This window comes from Aulonocara sp. 'chitande type north' Nkhata Bay, linkage group LG3, assembly GCF_057382095.1.
Source record: "Aulonocara sp. 'chitande type north' Nkhata Bay isolate Kocher_YH1m ecotype deep benthic linkage group LG3, A_spYH_male_GT1.1, whole genome shotgun sequence".
NCBI lineage: Eukaryota > Metazoa > Chordata > Actinopteri > Cichliformes > Cichlidae > Aulonocara > Aulonocara sp. 'chitande type north' Nkhata Bay.
The window spans coordinates 36,966,900-36,984,128 of NC_141346.1; the positions used below are offsets into that span (position 1 = coordinate 36,966,900).

At 42.8% G+C, this 17,229-nt stretch overlaps 2 protein-coding genes across 4 annotated transcripts in view; both read left to right on the forward strand.

Annotated features, from left to right (window-relative positions):
• Nucleotides 1-425: 425 nt before the first annotated feature.
• Nucleotides 426-11,005, forward strand: sf3b2 (splicing factor 3b, subunit 2). The gene is made up of 22 exons (XM_086279020.1): nucleotides 426-595; nucleotides 1,041-1,087; nucleotides 1,315-1,362; nucleotides 2,235-2,462; nucleotides 4,009-4,059; nucleotides 4,456-4,540; nucleotides 4,675-4,754; nucleotides 5,077-5,185; nucleotides 5,398-5,489; nucleotides 5,725-5,937; nucleotides 6,025-6,147; nucleotides 6,242-6,322; nucleotides 6,420-6,647; nucleotides 6,733-6,882; nucleotides 6,998-7,087; nucleotides 7,721-7,828; nucleotides 7,924-8,031; nucleotides 8,299-8,441; nucleotides 9,070-9,171; nucleotides 9,839-9,938; nucleotides 10,048-10,239; nucleotides 10,622-11,005. Exons 1-22 carry the CDS (start codon nucleotides 466-468, stop codon nucleotides 10,691-10,693), a joined length of 2,580 nt encoding a protein of 859 aa, XP_086135146.1. The 5' UTR covers nucleotides 426-465; the 3' UTR covers nucleotides 10,694-11,005.
• A 4,662-nt stretch (nucleotides 11,006-15,667) lies between these two features.
• The window catches only part of pacs1b (phosphofurin acidic cluster sorting protein 1b), a 71,321-nt gene continuing 69,759 nt past the window's right edge, over nucleotides 15,668-17,229 (forward strand). For 2 of the 3 annotated variants that reach the window (XM_086279038.1, XM_086279040.1), the window contains exon 1: nucleotides 15,669-16,234. In XM_086279038.1, coding sequence (XP_086135164.1) covers nucleotides 16,083-16,234 — 152 coding nt within the window. In that variant the 5' untranslated portion in view covers nucleotides 15,669-16,082. Of the gene's footprint in view, nucleotides 16,235-17,229 lie in introns of all 3 variants that reach the window. The other variant, XM_086279031.1, reaches the window with a different exon arrangement.

Consider the following 17,229-nt stretch of genomic DNA (forward strand, 5'->3'; position numbering starts at 1 on the left):
AATAATAATAATAACATGTAGATAATAAACAGAATTTAGGGTGTAATGATCGCACAGAAATGTGTAAATGATCACAGTCTATGGGGGGGAGGGGGGGATTGGGGCCACAGATTAGCGTCTGTTTGTATGGGATTGTATTAGTCTGTATCTTTTTACCTGATGGCTAAAGTTCAAGCTGAGGGTGACTAGGCTGTGTGTGCATTGTCTGAAATGATGACGGATTATGAGATCACACAAATGTATTGACTACAGTTGAAGAATATGATTTTTGCCCCTCTTTATGTTTTCTCTTATTAGGAATTTATATTTTGAAAGCACGTGTTCTGACTGATTATTGGGGTAAGTGTGCATTGAATTAAAAGAAAAAATCTCTCTTCATACTTCACGTCCCGTGGTGCATTGCGTCTTTCCCAAGCTCTCGCGTGTGCTTCGCTGCCGCCGTTGTTCCATTGAGCTAACCTCAACATGGCATCCGACGGACCGCCGGGCACTGACTCTCTCCCGTCCGATTTGGGGAGTGCTATTGCAGCTCTGAATACATGGAGCATCCCGGATCTTCAGGGCAAGCTGGCAGAGCTGGGAGTACCCAACATGGGTAAGAAGAACACCCGCGTAGAGCACTAACATAGACAGTATTTGGCTATCGGCAGCTAGCCAGTTGCTAACTTTAGCTAGTAGCGTTAAAACGCAATGCTTCCGTTGCAACGAGTTTAAGCTAGGCCTGCGTTATGTTTACACTCTGTTGAGTTCATTTCACGCACTAATTAATCGAGTACGTGACATTTTAATCCCTGTGATGCAAGTTGGATAAAGTTTTGACCATTTGGTTAGCTATTTTCCTTAATATGAGTTCTGTAACTAGTGCAGCGGTTTAGCTGCTTTGCTAACTTTAATACGAAGCGGTCAGCGTTAGCTAGTTTTGCACAACTTTAAAATGCGCTCAGAGTTGTTCTGGTACATTTTTGGTGTACATATTACAAGCCTAGATTCATATCTACCTTGTTTAACAGCTGTTTCCGATTCATTCTTTCTCTCTTTAGGTCCCAGAGAGGAGTTGATTGACAGACTGAAGGGCTACATGATGCAGGTAAATCCGTTTAAATTCAGTTTTATCCGGTCATCGCTCAGCTGTTTGGTATGGTGATGAAGCTTTTTCTAACTGTTGATGACCTTTCAGGCTACGCTAGACTAGTCTTGAATAAAGTCTGAGGAAAAGTTATTAGTAAATCCTAGCTATCCTAGCTCTGTTTCTCTGACCTCCCCGCCTTTTCTTTAAAATTAAAGAAACTGTGTCTTGTACGTGTCCCTCCACAGACTGGGATTCTCCTCAGCAAACCTGATGATAAACAAATGGGCTCCCAGGTAATTTGGAGGGAAACGCTGATATCTGTTTAATACTGCAGTATACAATGGTGAACCACATGTCAGTGTAGTGTTTTTTCTATATTTTGATTTACATGTTTAACGGTTGCCATTTTTGAACACTGGACCAGCTTTTTATCCTCTCAAGGATATTTGAGGTGTGTGTGAGTTTGCCCATCCAGTCTACCGCTATTTGTTTTGCGGACTTTGAGAAGGCATTTACCCTGGTCCTTCGCAGTGTCTTATGGGGCTGCTTCATTAAAATGGGTGTTTGGCCCATTTTTACAAGCCATTTGGTTCCTCTACAAGTGTCACAAGAGCTTAGTCCACAACAATTAGTCTGATGCGTTTCCAGTCGGTGCTGGACTCAGGCAGCACTGCCCTGTGTCACCAATCCTGTTCAGTTTTTAAGATCAGAATCGTTGGCATAGCCAGGAGGCAGAAGGCTTCCACCTTAGTGGCCTCAGGATTTAGTCTGTGAATAACTAAAGCAAGTTCATAGACAAGGTATGCAAAATTTACAGTGTTACACATTTACTTAACAAGGAAAAGATCCCGTTCTAGGAGGACATGCTTCTCGTTCTGTCAGGGCGGGCTTCTACTAAATCAAATATAATAGAGCTATCTGCTGTTTTAACTCAACGGAGCAGACGAAAGTACCTTTATTTAAGTTTTCACTCTTGCAAATGTGTTACAGTTGAGTATGTTTTGTCTGTTTGTAGACCTCTGCTAAATGGTGCTAAGAAGCAATTTACCGAAACAGAAATTCACTGAACACCTTAATATCTCACTCAGATGGTCACACAAACAAGTTCACTTCAGTCTTTCGCGCTTCACATTTACATCGGTCTCCTGTATTTCCTCCTCTCTAGATGCCAGGTATCCCTGCCATGCCCCCAATGCCTATGCCCCCCATGCCTCCTGGTATGGGTATGATCCCAGCTATGAGCATGATTCCTAGCGGGCCCCCTCCACCCGGTATACACATGGGCATGGACCACTCTGGTTTGCCACCACCTGGCCTCACACAGGATGATCAGCTGAAGATGGCTCAGCATAGAGCAGCCATGATGTTACAGCAAGAGGAGAGAGCCAAGCAGGTGAGGATAGCTGGACCTAAAGTTTAATGTTTCACTCATTTTTGCCATTTTTCTTTGCATTCAAAGCGTAGAGTTCAGGGCTCTAGACTAACTTTTTGCCAAGGTTTGCACTGGTGCGCCTAACTCTTTATTTGGAGCACAGTTCTACAAGAAAAATACTTTACTGAAAAAGTGCTTGTGCTTAAAGTGCTTTGGCACTCTTTGGCAATATTGTAGACAATGTTAAACTTAATCATCATCTCGGCCTCTGAGAGAGAGAGGGGGGACACTTGGGCCGTGCATTTATCGCTGCATAAAATGTGTTTTCTGGATACACTGTGCTTTTTCAGCGTTCAGAGATTGATGGCACTGTGTCAGAGCACTGGCTATCAATTTCAGACGGATCAGGCCTTAACTTAGAGAAAAAATAATCAATAGTTCTTTTCATCTTTTGTCATTACCCAAAGCTACATCCACTTCTGTCGGCCTAGGCTACTCACTAGGGCTGGGTATCATCACTTTTTTCTACAATCCATTCGATTGTGATTCACAAGGTGCTGATTCGATTCGATTCAATTTTGCCTCAGACAGTCAGAAATATTATAATTCTGATCATTTATCAGTACTGACACTTGTGAGACTTCATCAGAGGAGTAAGCATCACAGCAGATGCCTTTGTGTCAAAGTAACTGAGAATAAAACTCAGAAAAACATGAAGGAGATTTTCCTGGCCTGGCTTTTTATAGCAGATAACCTTAAAAATATTCTGTAATTTTGCATAGTTTTAAAAAGTTTAAACGTCTTCAGTATTGAACAGCAGAAATCAGGCTTTCTTGTCCGAGGTCATTTAAGTTAAAAAAGAAAGAAAAGGCAGCGTCCGACAGCGCTGTAAACAACAGTGAGTTTATCGTGGTGGAAACAAAACGGCAAACGTGAGAGAAGATTACTGATGATTTATCAAATGTGAAGTGTAGTTTGGATCTTCTTTTGCTGCTGGTTCAGTGAATTTGGGTTTGAGAAAGACAAAATCTGCAGCTCAGAATCGAACGCAAAAAAGACGTAAACACAAAGTGGCAAATCGCAGACGCATCAGAATCAGTGAGCTGTCTGCTTTCAGCCCCGACGGCGTGTACGTGTCGCCGAGTGAGAAAGCCGAAAAAGAGAAAGCTGATTCTGATGCGTCGGGTCCGCTCGGTGTTTACGCCTTTGTGTGGAATCCGTTTACCTGCTCTCATTTGCTGATTGGAGGTTGTTGAAATAGTTTTGTGAGCTTTAACCTGAGCTCCTGGCGTTTCTGGCAAAACACATATTCAAAAGTCGAGTCAGGATTTAATGAATCAATATCGCTTTTTTTAAATTTTATTTATTTATTTATTTATTTATTTTAGTCACACCATTGAAAAATGTGGTCGCACTCTAGAGCCCTGGAGTAAATTCTGAGATGTGATCATAACTTAAAGCACAATTTTAAAAAAGACCTGAAGACTTTAATGTAATGTCATGTGTAAATCAGAATAACACACTATTGTGTTCACTGACTGGCTGTTATTGTTTGTGGCTCTCTCAGGGCGATTCCCATGTTATGGATGAACACGATCTTTTGGAGCAACAGAAAAGGGTAAGAGGGTGAAAAACTCTCAGTTGAAATATTTTCTTGAGGAGCTGCGTGGTGGAAAAGGGTGAAAAAACCCACTTTGGTGTGGGAACAAGTTGCTGCCCCAAGTGGAGAATTTTAAAGTATCTCGTTCACAAATGAGGGAGAGTGGAGTGGGAGTGACAGATGAATCAGCATAGTGGGTCCTGTATGGTGTGCTGTGAGAATCTGAATATGAAAGCAAGGCCATGACTTTTATTAGTGTGCTGGCACCCTCACTTGGGGTTAAATGTTGTGGAAGAATGACACCACAGACATTTTTTTTGTTTTTGTTTGGTTGTGTGCAAAATTTCTCTTTTGTGCTACTGCAAATTATAAACATATTCATTTCTGTCCCCCTCGTACGTCCTCGTACGTCAGGCTGCAGTGCTGCTGGAACAGGAGCGTCAGCACGAGATGGCCAAGATGCAGCCCAGGTCCATGCCCACTGTCACTCCAATCAGAGGTGAGTTTAAGCGAGTTTTAAATAACACGAAATGTTATATAATGAATTTGAAATACATTTTTTAATTTCTTTTTTTCTTCTGAAACGGCACATTTTAGGAGTTTTTTGTTTGATAATAATTCTGTGTGTTTTAGGGCCTCTGCCTCCAGGTGTCAGCATGTTACCAGTTCAGAAACACAGAGTGCCGCCTCCTCCTGGAGAGGACAACAGAGAGGTAAACCACCACTCCTTCCCGTATGTAGCGTTACTTCGTCTTCTCAGAAAACTGTTCCGAAGTTTCTTTTAAAGATATTGAAAATCTCTGCTGACCTGTTGATTAATTATACATGACCAGATGAGATTCTTTGACCCCTTTTCCACCATTGTTTGTATTATGTGTCCAGACATGCATGCATTAGTCAAAATTGTGGTCTAATACAAACATTCTAGTACCAAGTTTTGCTGAAACACAGTGGTGTTTTTGTTGTTGTTATTTTTAGACACACCGGTGCACGTAAAATTTCCCTAATCCCACATTTTTCTGGTGTAAATTTCAGAGCTGGCAGAGCGAGGAGATGAGCGTCACTGGGCCCAAGATCCCTCAGGCTCTGGAGAAGATCCTCCAGCTGAAGGAGATCAGGCAGGAGCAACTCACTGATCCCATAGGTCGGTCATCTGGTTAGACTGCTGCTAAACCAAAAACCTTTGTATTTTTATTCAGTTTTGTCCTGTAGTGACGGACTGGGAAGACCAGCTATAATTGTCTGAAGTTGTCAAATTCAAAAAAAATATTTTTGTTTGATTGGAAAATGAAGTTTTACAGTATGATCTCCACGTTTTTTTTTTATATACATATATATGTGTATATCTTTCAAAAGAGGATGAAGACGAAGATGAGGGAGGAGATATGGATTCATCTGCATTGCCCATGTCTGAGACAGATGACGACAGCCAGATGTCTAAAAAAGATGTAAGCCTCTTTTAAGCATCTAAGATGAGCACCTTTAAGAGTCATAGCATTGTGAGTCCATGCTTGATGAATTGACTTTGATATTTGTCGCTCGCGACTTAAAATTGTCAACCCAGCAAACAAAACTGTAAAAACAGGATTTGTAGGTCCCGGCATGAATGACTCCACTATGAGGCAGTTTTTGTTTAATTTTGTTTGTCCCGTCTCTGAATTTGTCAACCAAACTTTTCCTCAGAAAAACCGCAAACGCAGGAACCGCAAAAAGAAGAGCAAGAAGAAGCGAGCACAGGAGAAGAAGGAGCAGGCGGAGCAGCAGCAGAAGGAGAGCAGCGACAAGGAGAAGGACAAAGAGAAGGAGCAAGAGGTGGAGATTGAGTACGTCACAGAGGAGCCAGAGATTTACGACCCCAACTACATCTTCTTCAAGCGAATTTTTGAGGCGTTTAAGGTGACTACAGCAGACATAGTTGAATATAAGCGCATCCACTTTGATCCCCACCTCTAATGCAGTCTGTCTGTCCTTGTCTTCTTCTAGCTGACTGATGATGTGAAGAAAGAGAAGGAGAAGGAGCCCGATAAGTCGGAGAAGAACGAGACGGCTGTGCTGCGGAAAAAAGGATTTGAGGAGGAGAAGAAAGACAGTGACGACAGTGATGATGTTTGAACACCTCCATTTTTTACGAGAGCGGAGCAAAAAGTACGAGTAGTTGTCTGCTCATGTGCTGAACATCTGAAATGTTTCTCATGTGCAGGAAATCAGGCCGGATGTCCCAAAACTATCCAAGAAGAAGCTGAGGAGGATGAACCGGCTGACAGTGGCTGAACTCAAACAGGTAAAAAATATATGGTTTGTGTTTTCAGTCTAAAAGTCCGTGCCTGATTCTGAATAGATGATAACTTTTTATTTCTCCTGCTGCCACTTCGCTTCAGTTGGTGGTTCGTCCAGATGTGGTGGAAATGCACGATGTGACAGCTCAGGAGCCCAAGCTGCTCGTGCACTTAAAAGCCACCAGGAACACGGTGCCGGTGCCCAGACACTGGTGCTTCAAACGAAAGTATCTGCAGGGAAAGAGAGGTATCGAGAAGCCGCCGTTCGAGCTGCCCGAGTTCATCAGGAGGACGGGAATCCAGGAGATGAGGGAGGCTCTGCAGGAGAAGGTGGGTGTTCTTCTGATGGTCTGAGTCAACATTAGCAGAAATAATACTGCATGATTAGTAATTCTGTTTTTCTGTCCACTCGCAGGAGGATGCCAAAACTATGAAAACCAAAATGAGAGAGAAGGTTCGTCCCAAGATGGGAAAGATCGACATCGACTACCAGAAACTCCACGATGCTTTCTTCAAATGGCAAATCAAGCCCAAGCTCACCATCCACGGAGACCTTTACTATGAGGTACAAGAATTCTCGCTTTTCTCACATGTATTCAGAACCACGTAGGTACATTTATCAAAGGGACGTTATGAGCGCTAACGCTCCATGACCTACTTTGTGTTTTGTGGCTCCACAGGGTAAAGAGTTTGAAACTCGTCTGAAAGAGAAGAAACCCGGAGATCTGTCCGATGAGCTGCGTATCGCTCTGGGCATGCCAGTTGGACCTGTGAGTTTCACTGTTGTTCAAACGTTGTGCAAATTTAATGAACTAAATCACAAAAAAACAGCCAACGTGTTTTAAATTGACTGCAGTTTCTCTTAAACACACAAATCTGAGCGCATATAAACAGAAACCGAGCCTTGGTGATCTTAGAGCTTCATACTGTCTTTGTTTATCGTGTTCTTGGGCTCATCTTGATCTCAGTGATGAGACTCTGTAATTATATAAGAGTGTGATATAAAGCTACTGTATGAAGCTCCAGTTGCGACAGAAATAAATCAGCCGCTCTGTTTTGCTGTTACTGTCCTGCTCTGTAGTATCACTCTCCCTGCTATCTCATTATGTCACTCTCTCTGTTACTGCTGTTAAGTGGTTGAATGTACAAGCTGTGAGAATAAATGTGTCAGATAAGACGTGACAGGACTTGTTTACACCGACACAGTAACGAGGACAATGCTGCTGTAACGACAATTATATAAATATATCCAGGCGGTGTTTTTGTCGCAGGCAACACCAACAGGCACGCAAATGAATGCTGAGCATATTTTAAGCTTGGAAAATGCGATCAGTACAGGGGGAGCGAATTGAGGAAGCAGAGCGAGCATTTCACTTGGATTTTTGCTTTGTCTTCATCGTCAGAACGCCCACAAGGTGCCGCCTCCCTGGTTGATAGCCATGCAGAGGTACGGACCTCCTCCCTCCTATCCCAACCTGAAGATCCCTGGACTGAACTCTCCCATCCCGGAGGTAACAAAATATCCAAAAAGCAGTTTAACAAATATGTCAGTGAATCAGTTATTGCTCATTTTTCCTGATGTTGTTTATCTGCATCCCTTCATCAGAACTGTACTTTTGGTTATCACGCCGGAGGCTGGGGGAAGCCCCCGGTAGACGAGATGGGCAAACCCCTTTACGGCGACGTGTTCGGGACCAATTCTGCAGACTTCCAGGTCAGGAGTGCACAATATACCCTCAGAAAAATAATTCTAATCATCATAATAACTTCTTAACAATGTAAAAGTGTAAATACTGTTACTTTAAGTCCTACACCAACAGTAACTCTTGTGTATGATTGTTTGTTGGTGCATTTCTTGGTATGAATTTCATCCAAATTGAAGTCTTTTGTCTTCACCGTTTAGGTTTTTGTTTTCGATTGCTACACATATTATGGCCGTCTCTTAACGATGACTAATACACTAACATGTTTCTGCATTTAGGCTAAGGCGGAGGAAGAAGAGGTGGACCACACAACGTGGGGCGAGCTAGAACCCTCGGATGAGGAATCATCAGAGGAGGAGGAGGAGGAGGAGAGCGACGAGGAGAAGCCAGATGAAACCGGATTCTTCACACCAGCAGACAGGTGCTTAATGTGCACAGTGCAGTCAGTGATTTAATCAAGAAGCTGATAATGATTAATAGATGAGTCTTAAATCGTATTTAGAGTTTTCTTACCCTGAAGTGTAAAGCAAATCAAAAAGGTAGCACCTCACAAACATGGCTGCCCACAAACATCTCAGTCAGCAGTTGCTCACATTTATTTATTGGCTCAAAGTGGGTTCATGTGTTTTCAGCTCAGAGCGTGTGAGGCTCAGCGCTTCGGGCTAAAGCTGTTTTTAATGTTGGGGATATGTCAAAAATAAAAATGAACCTTGCAGCTAAAGACTTCGAAGGATCCATTTTATAGATGTGTAAGCTTAAGTATCAGACAGACATCAGTGCTGAGATCGACATTAACTTTAAAACTATTTCTTTCATTTAGCGTGTGACTGTAAATGACCTGAGAACAGGGCCGGGAAGTGTCCAACATTAGTGTTTAACTGGGTTATTTGGTCCGTATCTCATGTCCTCGCTTTTTGCTAACAGAAGGGTGCGTGCGTGCGTGCCCACAGCTTTTAGACCTTTCTCAAGGCTTGACGGTATGGCGTTTTCTGAAGTTTGTGCTCACCAATAAACTCACCGTGTGCTGTGTGTCGCTTTGTGTGTTTCAGTGGGTTGATCACCCCGGGAGGCTTCTCATCAGTACCAGCCGGCATGGAGACCCCGGAGCTGATCGAGCTGAGGAAGAAGAAGATCGAGGAGGCAATGGATGGGTGAGTGTCGCTCCACTCAGTGCCTCTTTATTAACCATTGGATCATACGGTTTATCTTTAAAAAAAAAAAAAAGAAAAAAATTAACAAAAAAACTAAAAGTGAAAAATGCACTTCTTAATAGAAATTGTGCATTTTGGCTCCAAGTATTTCAAGGGTGAGTACTGGGGTGTTTTTAGATGTTTTCCCAGCATCCAGTTTTGAGAGTATTGGAGTTAGATCCTTGAAATCTTCCGGTACTACAGTTCTGTAAAGCTAACAAAGAATGACGGATGATCGAGGTCTGTAAAATATTTGGACGTTTAAATATCCTTTAAAACAGTCCAAATAAGGTTTCACAGATATTAAAGCTTAAATATAAGGAAAAAAGAGACGATTTCATCCAGAGACAAACTGTCCTGGTATTTGATGGCATTTGAGGAGCTGACATGGAATGACCCATTCATATTTATTTATATGAATGATACTGTCTAAAAAAAAAAAATGAGTCACTTTTGCTGTAAACAGCAGGGAGTAAATGTCATCACACCCACTCCGATTTTTCTAAGTGTTATAAAGTCTAATGCCACACTTTAATAGAAATAGCATTCATTTAGAAAAAGCTAGAACTATTCTGTGTTTCTAAAGCACCGTGCGCTTTTCTTAGTTTGACACGTTCTTGTTTTGCAGCAATGAGACGCCACAGCTGTTCACTGTTCTCCCTGAAAGACGAACGGGCCCAGTAGGAGCAGCTATGATGGCCTCGACGCACATTTACGAAATGTCAGCGGTAAGGAGAAGTGTGTCCAAATGAAATGACATTACAGCCATTTTTCTTTTCGTTCCCGTTCTCCTCTGCCACTCTAGCTGAATCTTAAATACCTCTCTGCTTTCCTCAGGCCATGGCCAGTCGTAAGGCTGGCGGAGGGCAGGAGTCGCAGGGCGTGGAGGTAGCCCTGGCCCCGGAGGAGTTGGAGCTGGACCCGATGGCCATGACGCAGAAGTACGAGGAGCACGTGAGAGAGCAGCAGGCTCAGGTGGAGAAGGAGGACTTCAGCGACATGGTGGCTGAGCACGCAGCCAAACAGAAGGTACTAAGACACACAATTAGTGGCTTTTTAAAAACATTTTTCCTTCACACAAATGTTTTTGTGTAGCTGATTTCTGCCCCAATTACACGCTCAGCTCCTGGAAACTTTAAAGAAATGTTGCAGGCAGATAGCAGAGGAGTTCAAAGCAAAAAAAATCAATTGTGTTTGTTTAAGAGGTCAAAAATTACTAGTTCCCACGTCATTGATCTCATGACCAACACACCTGATGTGTCGATTACCAGCGTGTTACTGTAAATGAGTTCTGTTTATAACCTAAAGGAAAGTGGAAGTCAATAGTCACTTAGGTTTTCCCTTGGGGTGACATTTGAATATTAATAGTTTCCCCCTCCTCCTGCGTTTTTTCTTCCTTGTCGCCAAACAGCAAAAAAAGAGGAAGGCCCAGCCGCAGGACACACGAGGCGGCGCCAAGAAATACAAAGAGTTCAAGTTCTAGAGGAGATGAACCAAAACGAAGCTCAGCGAGAGAGTCGTCCACCGCAGGAAATGAAAGAGGAAGCGGCAGATTTGAATTTCAGAGGATGCACACTGCAGCACCGATCATCTGTTAGCGCTTTAACAGTAAACCGTAAATCAACAGCGTGGGCGTGTCTCATGTAGTCAGTGTCACATGACTGTGGCAAGGTGCATTTTTCTGTGTTGAACTTTTTAAGGTCTTGGTTATGTTTTTGTTTTGTTTTTTTCATAGTAACCATGTTTTTTTTCTGTTTTTTGTAAATAAATGACGTGACAACACGAGTTCACAATCTTACTGCCTCCAGGTTTCTGTTTCATTTCATTGCACTCTTTGGGGAGGTGTGATTACACGCTGGTGGTAAAATGCAAGACATTTTCCCCATCTGCGTCAGCTGAAGTATCGGGACTTTAGACTTTGAACCTTAATGACCTGTACTGTCTCTGTGAGGCCTTTGCTTCCACTGAAGCTGCAAAATTCCTGCCTCTGAGTTTTAAGGCTGCTTCTGATCACTTCTGTTTACCGCCAGAATATCCATATCCAAACAAGCTCAGACCTAAGATAAAAGAGCCCGATATGTTTATATATTCTCCACTTTGGCTATTAAACACAAGTGGCCCAGAAAGAAGGCTTAAAAAAATGACTTTTAGAGCAAGAAATCTTTACTTAATCTCACCAACTTATTCCTCTAACATATTCCTATTAGAAGTTCGATGCAATTGTATTTGGTTGGTGCTTCACAGTCAGGTAAAGTGCAAATCTAAAGGTCCATCGAGCAGCACCTCGAGGTGTTTCTATTGCTAATTTATTTTTAGCATTAACAGACTATTGGCTGTTCTACATGGCTGTCTTGGCCGGCAGCCCAGGAACCTTTCAGAAGTACTCCAGGAACTAATGTGGGCTTCCAAAGCCATCACCCTGGATGGACCCGAGTCAAAAGAGCTTTCCATCGACAGTGAATGGAATAGGAGTACAAAGCTGTTTGCCTCAGATCTTCAGCAGATCTGTCACATAAAATCAGCTTGGACCAAGGTGGTCAGGGAAGCACACATCAGCAGGGGCCAGCTCAGACTTCTAAATGAGGTCTGAATCTCAGAGAGTAGGATGTAGTTCAGGTTTCTGCAGCTAGGAGGCAAACGAGTACTGAACATGACGGTCAGCTGACCGTCTGAGAAGCACAGTGACCTAAATAACTGCAGCAGCTTCATGCTGACTCGGTCACTGGTACACAGCTTCTCACATGGAGCAACAGCCTGTTCACATCAGATCCTTTAACCATCCTGAGAAAGGCAGCAAAGCACCAGCATTCCCACTACGGCAGAGGTGTGAGGACAAAGGACCACAGCTTTCTTAATAGGCTGCTATTACTGAAGAGCAGCTTAGAGGGTCAGTTCTGTAAATGTGTTGAATCTGACATTTGAGGATGTCTCCTTCACCGATGTGACTGAAACGTTACTCTCAGTGGGCCATTTAGAGGAAATAAGACTTTGATACTGCTGACAGAGCCATCCATCCAGGCACGGCGTCTGCAGTCGCTGTACTCGGCCTCACTTACTAGGAACTTTGCAAATGCACACAGACTTCTTTCAGCACTTCCCTGTAACACATGGGGGAAATATGCAAGGTGTGGCTGTTTATTTGCAATCTTCCTGTGTATTCTAAAAATAGACAAATCAATAATCACTGGTGCTGCTTATGTAATGTGAATGTTTTATATGTGTTATATAAACTTACTATTTTAAGGGGATTTTTTGTTATGTTTTTTTTTGCCAAAAGAAACAATATAAGCACTTTTTAACTACTTTTATCATTTTAGATCTCTAGCAATAATCCAATCAGCCTGATATAATAGCATGCACTGGTGTGGTTACTAAATCTGTCACAAACACAGACGAGTGTAACGCCTCTCCACCGCATGCACACACCGCACAGCTACATGGCTGCTGTACAGTAAAATGGGAGCTGGAGTTGAAGTTGCATAAGAAACGGTGTCGACTTAATTGACTGTGACACTGGATTTTGGAGCCTTTACAGTGTCACTTGATGACTTTGCAGATTTAGGCCGCTGTGTAAAAAGTAACCTGGGATTATCCCGTGACCATGTTTTAATCTGCTCCATTCTAATCTCTTTATCAATGGCAGGAGGTGCTGGTGGTGACAGAAGCTTGTTAAAAAGAGCAGAGGGGAGGAGGGGAGGGTGCTCTGTGTTTACGCAAATCAGCTGATTATCCCAAAAACCAGTGAGAACTAATGACAAGTCCAAACTCTTTAACATGCACTCCCTGCTTAATATTGGCTAAAAAAGAAACACTGAAAAGTACGATATAAGAACAGATATGTGTTTTAATCATTAAATCTTAATGTGAGAAAAATAATATCTGTGTGCTTTAAAGCCTTTTAAATATTTACAAAGAGTTTTGAGATGTCCCACATCCTCTGAATGCAGCATAATCTAGGAATAGAAAAAAAAAAGGGCCAAAACATGGCTCTATAAATTTTTCATTAAAGTGCAGTTATGTGCGTATCCTCGGGCTGTCGTGAACATTTCGAGCGCGTAATGTTTTTGTAAGCTCCGATCACAGCTGGGATAATCTGCCTGTTGAGAGACGTCAAGCTGATGGCAGCCGGCCCCGGCTGTGATGCTGCCATTAGGTCACCTTCTGATTCATATTCAGATGCAGAGATTGTAATCAGAGCAGTGCCTTTGTCACCTGAAGGTGCAAACGCTGCACCTGCTTCACGCTGCACTGACAGGCAGCCAAACCTGGAGGAGGCTCAGCATGGTGGCTTTTGTGTCAGAGGGTGGATGGCTCGCACAGCAGTGCAGTGGGGTGTAGGGAAAAGGCCTGTTTGTGTGTGTGTGTTTCTGTTTTCTTTGTGAGTTTAAAGCCACATGCAAACAAAACTGTTTTGCCACTATATGAAAATGAGCCAGCTCTTTGCTGAATATTAACTCTGATGTCTTATCTGGCAGATCTTGGAAACTGTGAAGAGAATGAGAGGAAAGCAATCTCAATTCACACACTCTAACCGGTTTTGCATATTTCTCATAACAGCTGACAGAGCATAGGTGTGTGTGTGTGTGTGTGTGTGTGTGTGTGTGTGTGTGTGTGTGTGTGTGTGTGTGTGTGTGTGTGTGTGAAATAATCTACACGTGTGTATGACTAATGGGAATCATTACAGGAGCGCCTGAGACTCCAGACGGTGTGCAATATGGGTCAAAAACAGAGCAATTTGCAAAAGGATCCTCAGTAAAACACCTGAGTGGGGCCTTCGTAGTACAGGAAGCTTTACAGTAAGAGGTGTAAGAAAAAAACAAAACAAAACATTGAATCATGGGTAAATATTACCTCTGGACCTTCTTTAGGATTTGAATTAATGCATATGTAAACAGGAAGAGGTGTTGCTTCAGTGTGTGTTATTTGTATAATGATGATCTTTGCCAAAAAAGAATGTTTTCAGTTTTAGATCTGAAACGTTGGACAAACACACAAACAAACATCATCCCACTGACCTAAAAGATGTTTCGTTTTAGCTGTTCATGTCCTGAACTGATCCTTTTAGTTACACGCTGTTGCTGTGGGTAATTAAAGGCATTTCTCCAGGAGCATGTGCCACCGTTGAACACACACAGTAGGTTATAAGCTAAATTCCTGTAATGACATTCTCTAAGTCAGAAGGACACTCTTGCTCCCTCTTTCTTCATCAATTCATATTTTAAGTTTCTTTTTCAGGCTGACCTCATACATTATTCCTGAGAATATACATCGGTATGCAAATCCTGTAAGCACAGATATAATCAGACGTACTTGTTGTTCCTGTAGTTTAGCTGTAGTTCCTGTAGTAGCTTTCAGGCCCCTCTTCTGTGGAACCAGCTCCCAGTTTGGATTCAGAAGGTGGGCACCTTCTTCACTTTTAAGATTAGGCTTAAAACTTTCCTTTTTGATAAAACATATAGTTGGGTCTTGATCAGGTGACAATGAATTCTCCCTTGGTCATGTTGCAATAGGTTCAGACTGCCAGGGGATTCCCATGATGGGCTTTTTCTATTAACCATGTGTCTATACACAACTCTGCATTAAATTATTAGCAATTATTTAGTGTTTCATTTTGTCCTGTTTCCTTTCCTGGTCCTGGTTCTGCAAAATGTTTCTTCCTGTTGAAAGGGAGTTCTTTCTTTCCACTGACACCAAAGGCAGAAAACTCCATCTGATTGTTGGGGTTTTCTCTCTAGTATTGTTGGATCTTTACCTTATAATATAAAGCACCCGGAGGCTACTCTTGTTGTGAGTTGGTGCTTTGCAAATAAAATTGAACTGAACAATAAAAAAAAACTAAGGCTATAATCCTTAATGTAAAAGAGGGACAACCAAAGTGTATTTAAAAATATTACACTGGACTATAGTCCAGTTTACATGCATACATACTATCATACACTATTACCACAGAATAAATTATAATTAAAAGATTAAAATAAAGTAAGTACATTTGTAAAACTTGCTAACATTATTACTACCACTTCTAATAATCACATTCCAATCCTCATAAAGAACCAAATAAAACAAGTGGAAAATGTAAAATATATTTTAAAATAATAATAAATAATAAATACATGTATAATAAAATGAATGTTATATTATTATTAATATTATGATTTAATTAATTTCTCCATTGGTGGAGTTGCATGCCTTCATCTAAACAATAAACTAAAATAAATAGTAAGCTAGCAAATTTAAATGTATTAAAATATATAATGAATATAAAAATGTAAACAAAACATATTTAAAATAGAAGAAAATAAAAAATGGAAGAGGTGACAAGACAAATAAAAATACGATATACTGAATAAGTTTAAAACTAAGGAACTGAGTCTGCAGTGGTGAACAAAGTGCGTGCGGCGTTCAAACGCAGTAACAGCAGCAGCTGTGATTGGCCGGTTCCTGTCTGTGAGTCTCGCGCTCAGGAGTCGCTCTACGTCCTCAGTAAAGGCGTTGCTCTCGCTGCTCTCTGCTCATTGTGCGACTTTGGCGAGAGAAATTTCCGCTTCCTGCACCGATAAACACCAGCGGCGAACACACACCGAGCCGACACCAACTTAAGCAGAGGGAGAGACGGAGAGAGCCGCGGGGATTTGCCGCCTGCCGTCCGGTAGAAACCCCGGAGACTGCGATGTTTTCACTCTCAGGCGGAGATTAGCACTTTCCTGTTAGCGCTTCGCTCGCCTGCACCATCCGGAGCCTGAAAAAACAGGCAAAGCGAAGCGAGGAGACGGAGCTACAGCACCAGAGGAAGGACGACACACAGAGAAGGCAGACTACTACGGGTATTCTCCCCATTAGCTCCTTGTGAAAGCCCGTTTTCAGCCTCCAGGATGTCGGAGCGAGGAGGGCTCCCGCGGACTGGGGGCGTCCCTTCGCCGCACATGCAGCCCTCCAAGCCGGTCAGCATCTCCAACCGGCCGGTCCATATGAACCTGTACGCTACCTGGGAGGTGGACCGCTCCTCGCCCAGCTGTGTGCCGAGGTATGTGCAGGGGAGATGGTCGGGCTTAGCGTTACTTATCGCTTTTTGGTGGGGTGGGCTGGTTGTTGTGAATGGGAAGTGACCCAGTCAGTGTGTTTACACTGGGGGATTGCAAACACATAGACACCCACGGGTGCCTATTTAGGAAGACTCATTGCACTGATGGCTGTTGTGGTGTTAACAAACTGGTAGATCCCTTTAAACCCATTAATTAAGAGGCTGCCTCCAATAGCACTGGTGTTACCCTGTGACTGGACCTCTTGTTCGCACTTTTGTGGTCCCCAGCCCTCAGCTCGATCACTGTACGACCCTGCTCTTAAAGATGAAAGCAGGCTCCCTCGTTATTTCTGATCCCTACAGCAGGTGCTGCCCAAACAGCCTTAGTTGTTGCCCAGCTGATCAGCGCAGACAGACAAAAGATTGATGAAGCAAGCTGACCGTCGCTGCAACTGTAGAGAGCCACTTTGCATCCATTTATTATACAGCTGTAACAGTAGCTGGTGTGATGTGTGAGTCTGAGGGAGAAGACAAAGCCAGGGATCATCTTTGAGGTGCACCCACAACCCGAAACGTCTTGTTTAGTGTCATATGCCTGCTCAGACTTTCACTGCTTCTCATCATGTGATTGGTGTGTGTGTGTGTTCATAAGGGCAATGCAGCAAGGTCATGTTAGGAGAGACACCTCATCCACCTCTAAGCTCTGCCTCAGACAAAGACACTGAAGCGTCTCACAGCCACTCTACAAGGGGTGGGCTCACAGAGGCAGATGCACGTGGTCATGTGTCCTGTGATAATCAGGTGTAACCTAAATGAACACGCTCCAGCTGCAGCTTGTCTCATTGTTCTTTTTATGGCGCTTAAGTGATAATCCTGGTCATAACAAGTTCGATTCAGGGTCAAAGGTTAACTGCTACTGCTGAAGTAGCGCTTGTGTTTTCCAATGTCAGCTAAGCAAACAGTTGGGGAGCTGCTGCAGCATAAAAACGTGCAGGGAC